This window comes from Ctenopharyngodon idella, chromosome 23 (genome assembly GCF_019924925.1).
Source record: "Ctenopharyngodon idella isolate HZGC_01 chromosome 23, HZGC01, whole genome shotgun sequence".
NCBI lineage: Eukaryota > Metazoa > Chordata > Actinopteri > Cypriniformes > Xenocyprididae > Ctenopharyngodon > Ctenopharyngodon idella.
In genome coordinates, this window is record NC_067242.1 from 12721417 (window position 1) to 12736860 (window position 15444).

Here is a 15444-nt window from a genome sequence, read left to right on the forward strand (position 1 = left end):
GTTCTCTGAGGGGCTGAATCATACTTAACCACAGGATCAGGAGAGCTCGTCTCTCCTCTAGACCAATGACAGGCTTTGAGCCGCACACAGAGTGCGGGTTTAAAGGTCAGATGAGATATAAGAGGACCCACTGAAGCACAGCAAACCAGTGTAAAATTCAAAAGCAGGAAGCAGGAGACAAAAAATGTGACTAAAGCTTCAGAGATTTAGGAGCACAGGCAGAAAAATGTGTAACTGAAGATGTTTAAAGCTGTCGAAGGGCTGCATAACCTTGACTCTATCTGACAGAGAGTTATAAAATAAATCTACATCACATATCATACCAAGGCCGAAAAAGGAAATAAAAATTGTATGTGTTTATTACATTTAGAACAAAGGGTTTCAAACTTTGCAAAGGACCCCCAAATATAATCTAAACATACATACATAATATATATATACATTAAGATTAAGATAATTAAGTTTTAACATTAAGATATAGAAACCAAATCTTTATAGTTTTGTGTGGTATGTGTATATACTGTATATATATATACACATGTATATATACATAATATATGTATGTGTATGTGTATATATATATATATATACACATACACACACACACACACACACACACAAAACTACAAAGATTTGGTTTCTATGTCTTAATGTTAAAACTCAATAGTCAACAGAATAAAGTAATTGCAATTAATCATATTTCTAAAAAAAAAAAAAAACTGCATTACAGTTTCATTTGCCGCGTTTCCACCGCAGGAACTTTAGGGTGGTACTCCGTGTGCCGCAGGAACCAGGGTCTAAATGAAGTTCCAGGTAAAAATTTCCCACTCAGAAAGTCCCTGCTCACGAGGTTGTTCTTTTTTCAAAGTTCAGGAACTTTCTGGGGGTGGGTTGAACATGATTGGTTGAGTTCACGTAGAATTTTAATTGGGTGACTCCACGCAGCATTTTATTTCAACCACCATTTTTAAAAGTCTGTTGCGGTGCGTGCAGTAACAGTTTGCTATTCGAATCAACAATGGAGTCGACCGATGGACCGACGACGAGGTTCAGGCTTTATTAAGCTTATATGTGGAGGACGAAATCCAGCGGGAACTGGAAAGTCGCACGCAGTCCTACGTCACCAGACCTAATCTTCACAGTACTTCAGACCGCGATGGAAACTGGGGGGAAATAGTTCCTGGGACAAATTGTTCCGGGTAATTTCAGTGGAAAAGCGGCTATTCAGAGGCTTATTAAAAAAAACCCTTCTTGAATAAACACTGAATGTAGACGTGTGACATCTCACCTGTCTGGCTGGTGGTGACGTTGACGGACACTAGTTGGCGTGGACTAGGGCTGAGATCTGAGACTCCGTTCAGAGCTTCTATGCTGAAGGTGTAATTGGTGTGAGGCTGCAGTTCTGTGACCAGAACTCTGGGGTGCGTCAAGCCAAACTGCCTGGGGTTAAAATGTGGACCGCTGCCGCAGGGAACGCACTTCTCACTGTCCCCTGCAGCCCCTGTTTCTCCCGAACACTTCCTGCAGTGGACACTATAGGTAACATCTCCACGTCCGCCACTGTCACGAGGAGGACTCCATTCTAGAGTGACTGCCGTCTCGTTCACCATTGAAATGGGGTTGCCGGGTGCCGAGGGGGGTCCTGATGAACGCACACACAAGTAAAGCACATTAACTGTACACTTGTCCAAATATAATCATTAAAGCACAATAACAAACTGGATGTTTCATTGATTTCATTTTGTTTAGAAAGCCACAAAAACCCTCAGCTTACTTGTGCACGCCATGGAGCGAGGGTCCGATTCCGCCCTGTAGAAGCCTCTCTCACACACACACTCGGAGGCTTTGTCCTGGTGGGAGTAGCTGTGTGGGGGACACTTCACGCAGTACGCATCCATGGCAGAGGCCTTGTAAAAGCCTGACCGACATGCTATCAAAGAAGAAAAAATATTATAATAAATTACTTGAATTATAAGAGAAATGTTGATATGAGTTCTTAATAAAAAATATTTTATTTTCAAAAACATTACTACGGAGCCCCGCACATGACGTGGGGAAAATCCATCCATCCATCCATCCATCCATCCATCCATCCATCCATCCATCAATTACATCAAATGTCATGTACATATAGAATTCTTTTAAAAATTCTTAAAGGTACAGTAGCAAAAATAGACAGTTGTATTCTAAGGGTACAAGAGATGCTGAAGTAAAATTATATTATAACAATAATAGAGCATGAAACATTATACTTGACTTGTGTGAAAACGACTTGACTTGAAATGAACAAAAAATACTATTAAAGAAGCAAAGCGAAGAGAGGAGTTTTGTGAGGTTATGAGGGAGGTTTCCCCTCAGCTCTCGTCACCTTCTTCAGCGAGGCATATCTAACATCCCACTGCAGCATTAGCCTGACTGGAGGCACGTGGCGGCCGTTTTTGTGTGTGTGTCGGGGCTGGGTTAAGTTGGAGCTGAGTGAGTCAGTGATTGGTGTGTGTGTGTGTGTGTGTGTGTGTGTGTATGTGTGCATTAGAGCACTTCCCCTCAGGGACGCCGTGCCAGACTCCCATGTTGCCCCTGAACTAAAAGCAAACCCTATATTTCTGCAAACACATCCCAAACATGTCAGTTCTTATCAGCCACAGCACAATGCCTCCAACATATTTCTCTTTTCAGAGCAACTAATACTGAACTTTAGACCGTGCTAATGGAGTGTAGAGTGACAGGCAGCTTTGAGAAGCAGTTAAAGGTGGATGTAGTTTTGATAGGTGTTGCTTGTAAATTTAACTGCGCTAAGTGATTCAACCTGTGCTGTAATTAATAACTCAAACACTGAGAATGTCTTGGGCTCCATGGAAACTTAATTAGAGAAGTCATGCTGTAATTCCTAGATGTACCATACTAGAAAAATAAAAATGGATAATTTCTTTTTCTCCATTTTTTAAATAAACTATTCAAAAAAGATTTACACTGCATCAGAGCCATGGCCAATTGGTAAATGTGGAGGGTGTTCTGAGTCTAACTTGCAACATTTCCTGCTTCCATTTCCTTAGGATGCTATCCATATCAATAAAAGAGGCAAAAACCATTATATTTTAATGGTTGTAATCATATTATATCGTATTGAAATTTTTTTTTAATATGTATTGTGATGAAACAGTATTATATGATTAATTCAGGATAAATGGGACATTTTTTCCCAGTCATCTCAATGGTAAAAAGTGTTCCACTTTACATGTATTCCCCCTAATATTTCATGACAATATAATGTGTGTAGGGCTAAGTATTGCAATGCATGAGCCAGAAGAATCACATTAATAATCATTATGAGTAGAATATGCATTACATTGCACGCTTTATAATTTACACTCACAACCACATCAACCTCCTCAATCCATTAACAGACGCTCTGATTTACCACCACATTAACATTAATTAATGGCCGGAGATGTATCACGATCAATAAGACAGCTGTCCCTCTTAATTAATTAATCAACGTCTTTCAGTTCCGCACCAACCAATCAGCTGTGGTTTATTGCAAGCTTAAAGGGTCAAATAGATCAAAACATTAGCAGATGATTCATTTAATGATAGATAAAACCATGCAAAACGCTGTTTTCTTTCTGACCCAATCCTTCTTGCGATATGTAATATTTCTAAGTCTATTTTTGGTCTAAAATTAAAGATACAAAACATACCACAGGTAGGCATTCTACAATGCAAATGGCAAAGATTTCTCCACCTATCTCAATCTAACACCATCGACACAGCCACACATACGGCTACATACACACACATAGAGTGAGAAAAAATGAAACCAATAACGCTTTAGTGACGATAAGAACCTCTCAGCGGGAGATCTTTCTGAGAGATTAAAGGAACAAGAATTTGCTCTAAATGCTTTTACTTCAATCTGCCGAGAGGCAGTCGAGACCAGCAGAATTAATACTGCTCTTAACAGTAAAAATGATTTTTTTCATTCTTCCATAATTACTAAATCCTTCCTTTATCAGTGTCACACTGACTGTATTTTGTTATCTAGCCATGTTCTCCTTTTATTTACGAAGATGTCATAATCCACATGATCACAAATACAATAAAAGCCATCATTGTTTTTTTAATGCCAGAGCTCAGGGCGTTCCTGTTTTTCTGCTGTACACAATACAAAAGAAGTAGATACACATATGTGGAAATGCACAAAAAAGCCATTTTCCCAAATGTCTACACTGCTGTACTAACTAAAGCTTTATGCTAACAGGCTTACTGAATTCTGGCACAAATCCGGGAGTATTCACTGACCTAAATAATTCTGAGCTGAAACGTACAGTTTCCAGGGTTATTAGGTGAAGTTCTGCTGCATGGGGTGCAAAAACACCCCATTATTCCAGTGTATTAAGCTAAGACCTACAGAAGGTACAATTGTTGAACATGTAACCTCTGGTGGTCAGTGTGAGGTAAGAGGTGTAAAGTCCCTGTGGTGGTTTGGAACGAGGCCTGAAATGAAACAGCATGTGTGTATTGTGGTTTTGCAACCTCTCGGTGTCCAATGCCAAACCAGAAAGCCGTTGGAAAGCCCGGCCTTTTGTGGAACCCAACTGGTCTAGTGTCTTATAGCCAATGCATTGGCTACAAGGCAGATTTCAACTACGCCTGCTAACCACAAAAAACAAAAGTGCGTTAGAGGATATGGAAATGCTGTGAAGGACAGATCCACCAGGAGAAGCAATTTGCCTCCAGAAACCCTCCAGATTAATTGGTCTGTCTAAAATCATGAGAGCCTGAAAACATCCTCCAGCAAGGTGAGTCTACCATAATGAAATCTTAATTTAGTCACACAACCTAAGTGAACGCATGATGGTTAATGCTGGTTTGGTGCTTTTTTAAATTTATTTATTTACAAATACATTAAAGATGAAATTCTTACATATAATGATGAATATACCTGTTTTATGATGTACATGTGTTTAATCTCTGAATTAAATTTTTTGAGATTTTGAGATATGTCTGTGTTTATATAGATATGAAAGTGTTTTATCCACCAAATCAAAGTCATGAAACATGAAAGCAAACTTGCAGAAAACAACATAAAACAGGAAATGACAAAATGTCAACACAAATTATTGATGGGCGAAGAAAATAATCAATGTAAACAGAACATATTAAGATTATACCTTTGCTCATGAGATGAAGACACAGAAAAGCGAAACATCTCAGAGAGATCTAAAATGGCTTCCTTATCAAATATTTACATTGGTGTGATTGGTGTCCCCTTGGCTCTAGATAATCAATAGCTTTTATATATGATACCTTCAGACAGAAAGACAGAAAGAGCAGCACCATCATGGGAATAAAGAGAGAGAAAGCAAGCGAGAGAAAAATGAACAGCGGAGAGCTTGAATTTTTTTTCTTTCTGCGAGGCAGAGGATGAGAGACATGTTTGGAGAGTGTGTTTAATGCCCTGGTCCATAGGGACGAATGGTTGCTTGCTATTAGTGTATTTCTCATTCTGTCTGCAGTCTCTGGTTCATATTGAATGAGGCAGATCAATAGACATCAACCCACCACCTGAACAGCTAACTGAGACCCTTCTCCATCACATCAGGGATCAGGAATGGCGCCTTACTATGGTAAGAAAGTTAAAATGAAAACTAAATCATATAAAAAAGGAAAAAGAAAAAGAAACACAACTGGGATAAACTGAGACTGAAACTGAAAACCAGTTTAAAATAAAATCAAAATTTTGAAAAGTCTAACAATAAAAGTGGAAATTGAAAACTTATGAAACCTAAACCAAACTATAAGTAAATGACAAAAATGATGCAATTTTATATATAAAATAAAGAAATAAAACTATAATTGAACATGACATCTGTGTGTAGTCAATCCAGTTAGGCGACTATGTATGCTAGTCTTCAATGAAGAAGATGAAGGGAGTTTTTCCTCAGATATGAGAGACAGACAGACTTTTTTTCCCACTGAGAGAGAGGGTGAGACGGTGAGAGTGACATCCCTTCTTCCAGCACTTCAGGTGCCCTTTTCAATTTAACAGCATTGCGGACCTTCTCAGAAAAGAAGAACAGCGTAGCAAAGGTAGGGTCAGTCAAACAGTGACCGCAGGGTCCCGTACCCACAGAAACCGAGCATTCTATTACCTAGGGAGAGAGGCTTATGTACTAGTTTCCATGGCAACATAATTCCAAAACGCTCCCTTCATTGAGCGTGAATCAAGACTTAAATAGTAGAACTCCAGGGAAAACTGAAGAGTGAAATTTTTTCCACACATACTGTAGCAAAAGATTCGTACTAACTAAAGCTTGAAAACGACAACACATCTCAAACTCTTTCAATGAACTTCCTTTTAACTCTATATAGCCAACCTTCAGAGGAATGTTTCATGTGCTTGGCCTTCAAATGAACAAATATGGGCTCCTCTAGACTAGCTTACATTTGAAGTATAATCATAAGGCATTCTCGTTTATGCATTTACAGCATGAAAATTGATGACCAAAATGGCCCTAAAAAAAAATCGGCGTTAGTGGTCAGTGAAGCTCAGTTTCTTACAGCTAGACTTTGATCTTTGCTCACCTTGAAGTGTAAGCTTGACTTACTGATGCTAAACAGCCAAAATCCATCAGCGTCATTTTCCCTATGACATGCTAACCGAGGCTAACAGTTAGCCCCTAAGGTATTTCAATGTTTGTCTTTAAATATCCATGTTCGCATTTCTATTGGTAAGCAAATGACCTGCTGAGCCCTTTGACATACAAGAATAAACAAGGTTCTTCACATTAGCAGAACTCGATCTCACCTACAGGAATGGAAGTGTTCTGGTGATTATAGCGCTCTATTGATTTAGCGTCCAGTTGCACAGCAGAGACTTTTTAAAGTCTTTTCAGCCATTTTTACCCTGGCCATTAGGCAATGTAGCATTGATTTTTTGGAGAAGGGAAAAAATCCAAGCAATCCAGGCTGATGACAGAGTCGACTAGAGAATGGTAGAGCCAGACTTTCCTGCCAGAGTGCTAAAAGGTCATTCGCAATTCACACAGAATCAGCCTGTTTTTGGCCTAAAACACTTCTTTAATCCCTTAAACAGGAATATCATGGAGTGAGTTGATCCCAGAAGCAATTGAGGATATCAGACTGCTTTTCAGAGGTCAGAGGCCTTTTCCAATAACCATGGAAAAATGGTTGCACAAATGGCACTCACATAACACAGTGTCTACCTGGCCTTCAACATCCGAAATACCTGTCCAATTACCCCAGAGGTGTCAGGAGAGGGTTTAAACATCTCTGCTGCTGAATTTCTCCTTTGTCTCAATCTTCTCTCAATCTCCCTGGAGTGCCCTTTCTTTCCAAAGGCTATTTCCCGCAATCCATCCATCATGCACAGCGTGACAGAGCCAATCTCCCAGGCTTTGCTGGTACGCCTAGCTGGAACATCCTAGTGGCATATAATGTCCACTTGAGGCAGAGACAAAATGTCTACTCAATCTCATGAAACAACTGGTGGACAACTTTATCACGACCAGAAAGCAGAGCTCTACAATTTTCCTCAACAACCAATTCCGCCTACAGCAGATTTTCCAACTTCGAGAAGAATCACACAAAATAGAAGCACTTGCGAAGTATATGCTGTATCTGGTCCTTAGATATGGTTCCTTCAATGCAAGTCTATGTGATTTTTTTACTTTTTAGTCCAACAGTAAAAATGAATAATAAATAATTATAAATATAATAAAATTAATATAAAAATAAAAAATAAATGCACTAAATAAAATAGAAAAGAAAATATTAGGGATGCACCGATACCATTTTTTAAGGACAGAGTACGAGTACTGATACTGTTTTTTTAGTACTCGATACCGATACCGATGACTATACATTTATTAATTTCGCTCTCTCTCTCTCTCTCTCTCTTTTTTTTTTTTTTTTGATGTTGCAGTTTTCCAAGCACAACACAGTGAGACTAATGAATGTAGGACAGCTTCTTCATCATTACTCTAATGAAAAAAGTAATAATTTTTATGTGCTTGTCACAAACTTAAAGAACAAAAATTTCACAGTGTCCAATAACCTTCAAAGGGCATAATTACCAATATATATAATTGTTGTTATATAAAAAGAAATTTACAAACAAAACAACAAATACTATAGAGATACAAATTAAATAAAATTGTTTTTCAGATACAGTAGGTTTATTTACCATGCATACATTTATTTAACATATTTTGTTGTTTTATTAACAATAATGACAAATATAGGCTACGGTCCCTTTAAGACCGAATCCATGGATACTGACACATACCCTGTTTTCACCCAAATGTTTACGTCCACTTAAGCCATAACCGACTGTATTTACGTGAGATACTCCACACGATGGACATTTTGACAACTATGTGTGCATTTGACCATTCAGGCGCAAGGAGAACTGATCGCGCTCTGTCTGAGAGAACTGGAATCGCGCGCAAGAAAGAGAGCGCGCGCATGCGAGAGAGAGAGAGAGAGAGCGCGCGCTTCTGGTCTGTGTCATTCAGCGCGATTCCGCCTATCCCGCCTTCACTAATCGATAAAGAATTGTGATTGAAAGCATGCAGTTTGCAACGTGTGTGTTGTCATCATTAATTTGAAGTATTTCCACACCTCTGAGGCTGACATTGTTTCTGCTGCTGCCGCCGGTGTCTCTGTGCACGAAAAATTGTGTCAGTTATGTCACGTGAGGTATCGGTCTTTGGTATCGGGGGTATTTTTACGAGTACGAGTACAAGTACACGAGCTTGGTATCGGTGCATCTCTAGAAAATATAATAGAAAAGAAAATATAACATTAAAAATTTAAATAGAAGTACAACAGTAACTAGTGCTTTCTAAGGAACTAACACACAATCTTACAAATTCATCAGTACTTGAGGAACAACATATTTGGATGTGGTTTGGACCCAGGCTGTACTCAAACTTACAGTATACTCAATACTTCAGTTTTCCTGCAGACTTTGTAATCAGTGGGGCTGAAATGAAAAGCAGGTGTGTTTGGAGACCGGCGGTCTTGCTGTTATTTCAGTGGGGTGAGATACAGAGGGAGCCTCTGACCGCAGCTCTTGGGTGGAGAGCTATAAAAAAGTGATTATCCATACATGTGAGAAAAATAGCAATAAAAACGAATTCTTGTGCCTTTTTTCTTGCTGTCTGTTCTAGCAAAGCTACAGTCTCACTATATCAATTTAAAATCATAGGAACATAAAAAAAACCTACTCCTACAGTCTCCAAAGCAAATGCATTATTTCTGAACATAGGCCATTAAAATAGCTGCTGAAGCCTCCTTCTTACTACTGTTTTCTTTATACATTCTTTTCAAAAAGATTTATTAATATTGATTTAAAAAGCCTCTCAGTGCCTTGTGGAATTTTGCTTGCGATCTAAGAGAAAACTGGTGTTCCCTCTAATCATACAAGTTGATAGCAAAAATCCAGATTTGTATGGGAGATGTGAGGTTGTGCAGGTCTGTAATCATGAACTGTAGATCAGGTCTTTAAACCAGTCAGTGCCAGACTCAGAGTCAGCGCTGGAAACTGGCTCCTCTTAAAAGTCAGTCTCTCGTTTTATTGGCTCCATTTCATTACACATGTGCAAATGCTATTGGGTATCTCATTCCTGTCTCTCCTGTGGCTCCGCCTGGTTTTTAAATGTGGGAATAACTTGTAATGACCAAGACATGATTGTGTTTTAACAGAGCAGCTCGCAGAGAAGTTTTCCCTTAAAATTCCAGTGAAAAACCATTTTAGCTGACAAATAGGTTAAAGGGGTGGTTGATTATGATTTCACTTTTTTAACTTTAGTTAGTGTGTAATGTTGCTGTTTGAGCATAAACAACATCTGCAAAGTTGTGACGCTCAAAGTTCAAAGCAAAGGGAAATAAGTTCTTTTAAAGAATTCTCTGTTTAAGGACTGCAACAAATGTCTGGTAGAGACTACAATGAGCTTCTTCTCGAGTTGGTGACATCACTAACCCTAAAATTTACATAAACCCTGCCCTCGAGAACATGCAACAAAGAGGGTGAGGCCATGTTATTGCAATACAGTACGTAACACAAATGCAATAGCATGTCATAAAAGCAACATAAGTTATAACTGTGATTAAACTAAACTATACCTGTTCTATCTTCATGCAGCATATATTCTCTGGCTTTGTAGGCATCTTACTACAGTTCCCACACAAGAAATTTATAGATTATCATGACAGAATATGCTAATAAATGACTTTAGATAGTTAACTTCACATCAGCTACATAAATTTATCCACTAACCATTCAGAAACGTCCTGTTGCATTCTACATGTTGTCACTTCTTCCTGAGTCTCTCCATCATTGTCTGACTCCAGTTTGAACATACAACGCTGAACAGTTTCTGACATTTTCAGTGAGTCTGCATAAGGTAATCAGCACTGCTAACAGGAGCTCTTGAAACTCCGCCCTCTTCTTGGGAGCAGCAGCTTATTTGCATTTAAAGGGACACACACAAAAGGAGTGTTTTTACTCACCCTCAAAAAGTGACAAATTTAATATGCTATAAAAAATGATCTGTGGGGTATTTTGAGCTAAAACTTCAAATACACACTCTGGGGACATCAGAGACTTATTTTACATCTGGTAAAAGTGGCATTATATGACCCCTTTAAAAAAAAAAACAGCATGGGGCTTTATTTTATCCATTGGGAATTGACTGGATTATGAAAAGTGGGCTTTCCAACCCAGAATGGAATCAGACCAGAATGTGAGTTTGCTAAAACCATCATTCAATAGCTTGGGCAGCCTAAGGCAGAAAACAAAACAAAATAAAATAAAATAAAATAAATCACAAAGAGAATTTTTAAAATTTGGAATAATGTGCACCAATGTGTCATTGACAATAAGACCTGGAAAAAGCATTCAAGTAAATAAGGGTCCATTCTGATTCATGTTGACTTCAAAATCAGAGTCTGAGCCAACCAGCAGACTGTTTCTGCTGGTCGTAAGGCCCTCTTGTCATCTGTAGCCTGACAGATGAATTATTAAGAGAGTTTGGGGAAAAAATAAAATAATGCAAGACGACTGCTGGATGCACGTGTCGGTGCCTCCACGTGCCTTCTTCCTCTTCAAAACACACAGAAAAAAATACATCTGAGTGCCATTAAGAGAGGTGTAGAAACAAATCCCATTACAACATGACTGAGGCAACATCAGCAAAGGACACACTCTCAACACAAGGTAAACACTGTAGTGAGAAGTGTAGACTTTCCATACTGAACAGAAACCGTGTTGAAGATGTTTCTTTCCTCATTATGTCCATTTTAATTGCTATTTTGACCACACTTTATGAAAAAATGATATTTATTGCACCACTATTAGGTGTCATAATGTGAGTTGTGAACATCTCAATATAAATGGGAATGATAGGCCTATTGTGACTTTTAAAATGCAGGTTAAAGAAAGAAAATATGAAGAAAATATGTCTAGTTTCCTTAACATTTTTCCTTTTCAATAAAGAAAAACTGTGAAGCCAGCCTGTCAGTTTTACAGACTGAGAAATACAACTTCTACTAAACGCATGCAAAAACATTCATAAATTCATCCTGTAGACAGAAAAGGAACATTCAACGATGTGCTAAACTCCCTGGATGAAATTTTAGAGTTCTGTAAGCTGTCAATGTCCCTGTATAATTGATGGCGCTCTGAGTCTTTGATGTTTTGGTTGTGGAGACTCTTTTCCTGCTCATGTCTTTCCGACAGGGGTCCACACCCAAGACCCAGCAGCAAGAAAAAAAAAAAAAAAAAACTACGGCTACATCTGGTAGCCATCCTGATATTCTCCAGCAGAGCTCACAAAAGTCTTGGTTTAACTGCTTTTTGAGAAAGAAATGCACACATTTCAAATATCCCATGCAGTGCCTATGAAGACTAGCTACACACCATGTAGCGCTAATTGTCATTAGCGATAGCATCACAGTGTCTGATTTGGGTTTCATTTATATTTTACTCTGCCCAGATCTCAACATGCCAGCAATCTGAAACTCGAACATGTTCTACAGTTTCCTAAGAGACAACTGCACGGCAAAGAAAACAAGTATCATGAATTGTCTGTGTTATGACAGTTGGACCGTGAGCCTAAATTGTAGATTGGCACTTTGCCATCCACTGACAGGTTATTCCATGTTGTTTACTATCGGCTACTAAAGTGTTATTGATCCGAACAGCAGCTGGAGGTACAGAAATGGGCAGATGACATGTGGTAGACAGTATGATGGAGGGCTGAGATGGAGAGACGTTTTAGTCGGCAGCTGATTAACTAGATGCCACTAATAAAAGCAACATCATTCCGTTTTATTATTTTTTTTACACATTTTAAAGTAATTGTTAAAACGAAATGAATCATTAAATCAATTTTTAAAAAGATATATGGTAATCATGTCCAAAAACAACAAACACTTACATTTTAGACTTTTCAAAAAATATTATTTTCCTAAATTACCGCTCTGCACGCTCATTAATATATGGTCTTAAAGAAACATAAGCATGGTCAGTGTCCATACTGCTTGGCAGTGTGGCTACATATGAGCAAGCATCTTTTTCTCCCTTAAAAAATTTGTTCCAGAAATAATGTTATTATCAAGGGTAAGCGAAATGACTACTGCAGATGTCTTACGCTGTCTTCGCCAACAAAAGCTTCTCGGTTGGAAGAAAAACTTGCACTTGATGCAGCTCATACACACACATTCCCAAACTGGCAATAACCAGCAGAGAGCTAGCAATACGCTACGGAGAGGGCTCAAAAGCATATGGAGAAAAAAGGTCACTGAGTTGGGCTGAATGTTGAACAGGCAGCTTCATGGTTCACTGAGCTGTAGGGGCTATCAGCTGGTACCAGTGACGCTTTAATGATTCAGTATATGTATGTCCACAGTGCAGAAACGGTATATCACGCTTCATGTGTTATGGGACCTAAACATCCACAGGCATGTTTTGTGGTTGGATTCACTGGAAGTACCAACTAAGCAGTTTCTTTTCATCAAATGTTAAAACATGATGTATAAACATATACACAGACATACTTATTTTATATACATACATAATTTATATCGATTCAAAATTTTCCTTTTATGCCAAAATCATTAGGATATTAAGTAAAGATCCATGAAGATATTTAGTAAATTTCCTACCGTAAATATATAAAAAATATATATTTTTGTGAGTGGATATGCATTGCCAAGGACTTCATTTGGACAACTTTAAAGGCGATTTTCTCAATATTTTGAATTTTTTGCACCCTCAGATTCCAGATTTTCAAAGAGTTATATCTCGGCCAAATATTGTTCCTATCCTAACAAACCATGCATCAATGGAAAGCTTTGGAATGGAAAGCTTTATGCAGCTTTCAGGTGATGTATAAATTTCTATTTTAAAAAAATGAACCCTTATAAATGGTCCAGGGTCACTCACATATTATATATATATATATATATAGCATTGGAGTCAAAAAGGTAGAGAACCTCTGCTCTAAACTGTCTTGGCAAAATGACTCAGATTTCCCAATTTCCTAATGCCCATTCACAGTTCAGCCAACAAAAGCAGCAGAGAAGGTTTATGCAGGTGAACTGAATGGCGACTGTGTCCGTGGAACGTTAACAAAATCACCGGCCGAAGATAAACACTTGCAATTCCAGCGTCATGCTGTCACCCAGCAGGCGAGCATCACGTGTTGGGGATTACAGATGTGGAAATCAAACTAAACGTCTAAGTACGAGATTACTAGAGCCCCTATAAAGATGAACAGCAGCAATGTGTGGAAAGCTCAGGTCTCTTAACCGTGTTAACCTCTCCAATCTAAACTCCAAAATTCAGTTTTGGAGCACACACACATGCTCATCGCTTAAAGCCGCCTCCACTGTGAATCTCCATTGGGGTGCTGACAATCCCATGACCCAGTTTCTCAGCTCAAATCCTATGGAGGAAGACACTCCAGAGCTCCTCACGGCGAGATTACTGTCACAAAGAGCTCATTTCTGCCGCTCCTGCCCCAATGAAAAGCACTCCATTCAGCCACAACCGTGTGAGCTTAGCGCTGTACAAAAATACGCCTCAGGAGACAGAAAAGAGTGCCCATCTTCAGCTGGCATGCTAACAGTTGAGGGGCCATCGGGTCAGACCTTATGCCAGACCCAAACTCAGAGTCTGGTGTGCACCACCAAGCCACTCAGAAACCATTTACATCCAACAAAAGGGCCGTGATTGTAAGCTGAAGTGCTCTATGCTGAGAGATACGGATAAGAATGAACAGCCCCGGTGAAAGGGCTTGATACAAGAGGGTTTATTATCAGAGTTTACAACACACATTCACAGTATAAAAGGTTAAGAGAGGATATAGGGAGCGAAACAGAAGGGGAAAAAAAGGATGAATCTACGGACGGCAGGACAAAGTGTTAAACAAGAAGGGATGGGAGGGGGTTTCTGTTGGAAAGCGTTCGAGAGCTGCCACAATAAGACGAAAGGAAAAGAATAGAAGAGATAAATATAAGAGGCAGTTCACTGAGCCGAGGTTGTGGGAGAAGACGTCCGTCTCTCTCTATTTTTCACTCTCTTCTATCACGGCGTTGTGTTCCGACGGTAAACGGTAAGTGGGCTAAACTGAGGGCTGTTGGGAAAGTTACAAAGAATCCAAGAGAGAAAATGCGACGGGAGAGAGAAAAAAGAAAAAAGAAAAAGAAAAAGAAAAAAAAAGAGGGGAGGGGTACAAAAAAGTGACAAAACAAAAAGGATAGAATAGAAAAATAAAAAGGAAGAAAAGACAAGAAAAAAGAAAAGAAAAGGAAGAAAGGCGGATGGGGGAGAAAAAAAGGCCTAAATTTAGCTGTAAGACTTTTGTCCTTCTACTAATGCTGTTTTTCGGTGAATATAAAAGCCTTCGCAGCATGAAAAGTGGAGAAAGCCAGCGTCAGCAAGCACTTCCAGAACCCACAGCGAGACCGCAAGGTGAAAACAGACCACGAGCTGTTTCACTTCAAGTTATTCGCATGGCAATGCCCTCTTTCTCATGGAGCTGTCGGAGCCAGAGAGCAATGAATGTTTTGTCAGCTGACCGGGCTCGTATGAATTAATCTCTTATTGCATTTGGAGTAAATCTTTTATTTTGAGGTTATTTCTGAGTTACAGCCCAGTCTCCATCACTCACAGTAATGAATAGCTGTTAAAATGTTAACCTTTTTCCAGTGGTGCTGAATGTTTCTTGCGGCACTGAGCTGTGCCACAGCAAATTATATTTTTCCTGAGTGAGTTTAAAATGAAGTAATCTGAATTGAAAGTAATGATATAAACTGAGTACTATGACATAATTTAAAGACAACTAATAGCCCTACCACCCTGATTCTGACTAGCAATAGCAATTAGTAAATAAACTGATCAATTCCAAGAAGGTC

At 38.9% G+C, this 15444-nt stretch overlaps 1 protein-coding gene across 1 annotated transcript in view; it reads right to left on the bottom strand.

Moving 5' to 3' along the window:
• Nucleotides 1–15444, bottom strand: part of ek1 (eph-like kinase 1) — a 67033-nt gene that overhangs the window by 35658 nt on the left and 15931 nt on the right. The window contains 2 exon segments of the mRNA XM_051882924.1: nt 1289–1642; nt 1775–1930. Of these exon segments, the coding sequence (XP_051738884.1) occupies nt 1289–1642; nt 1775–1930 (510 nt within the window).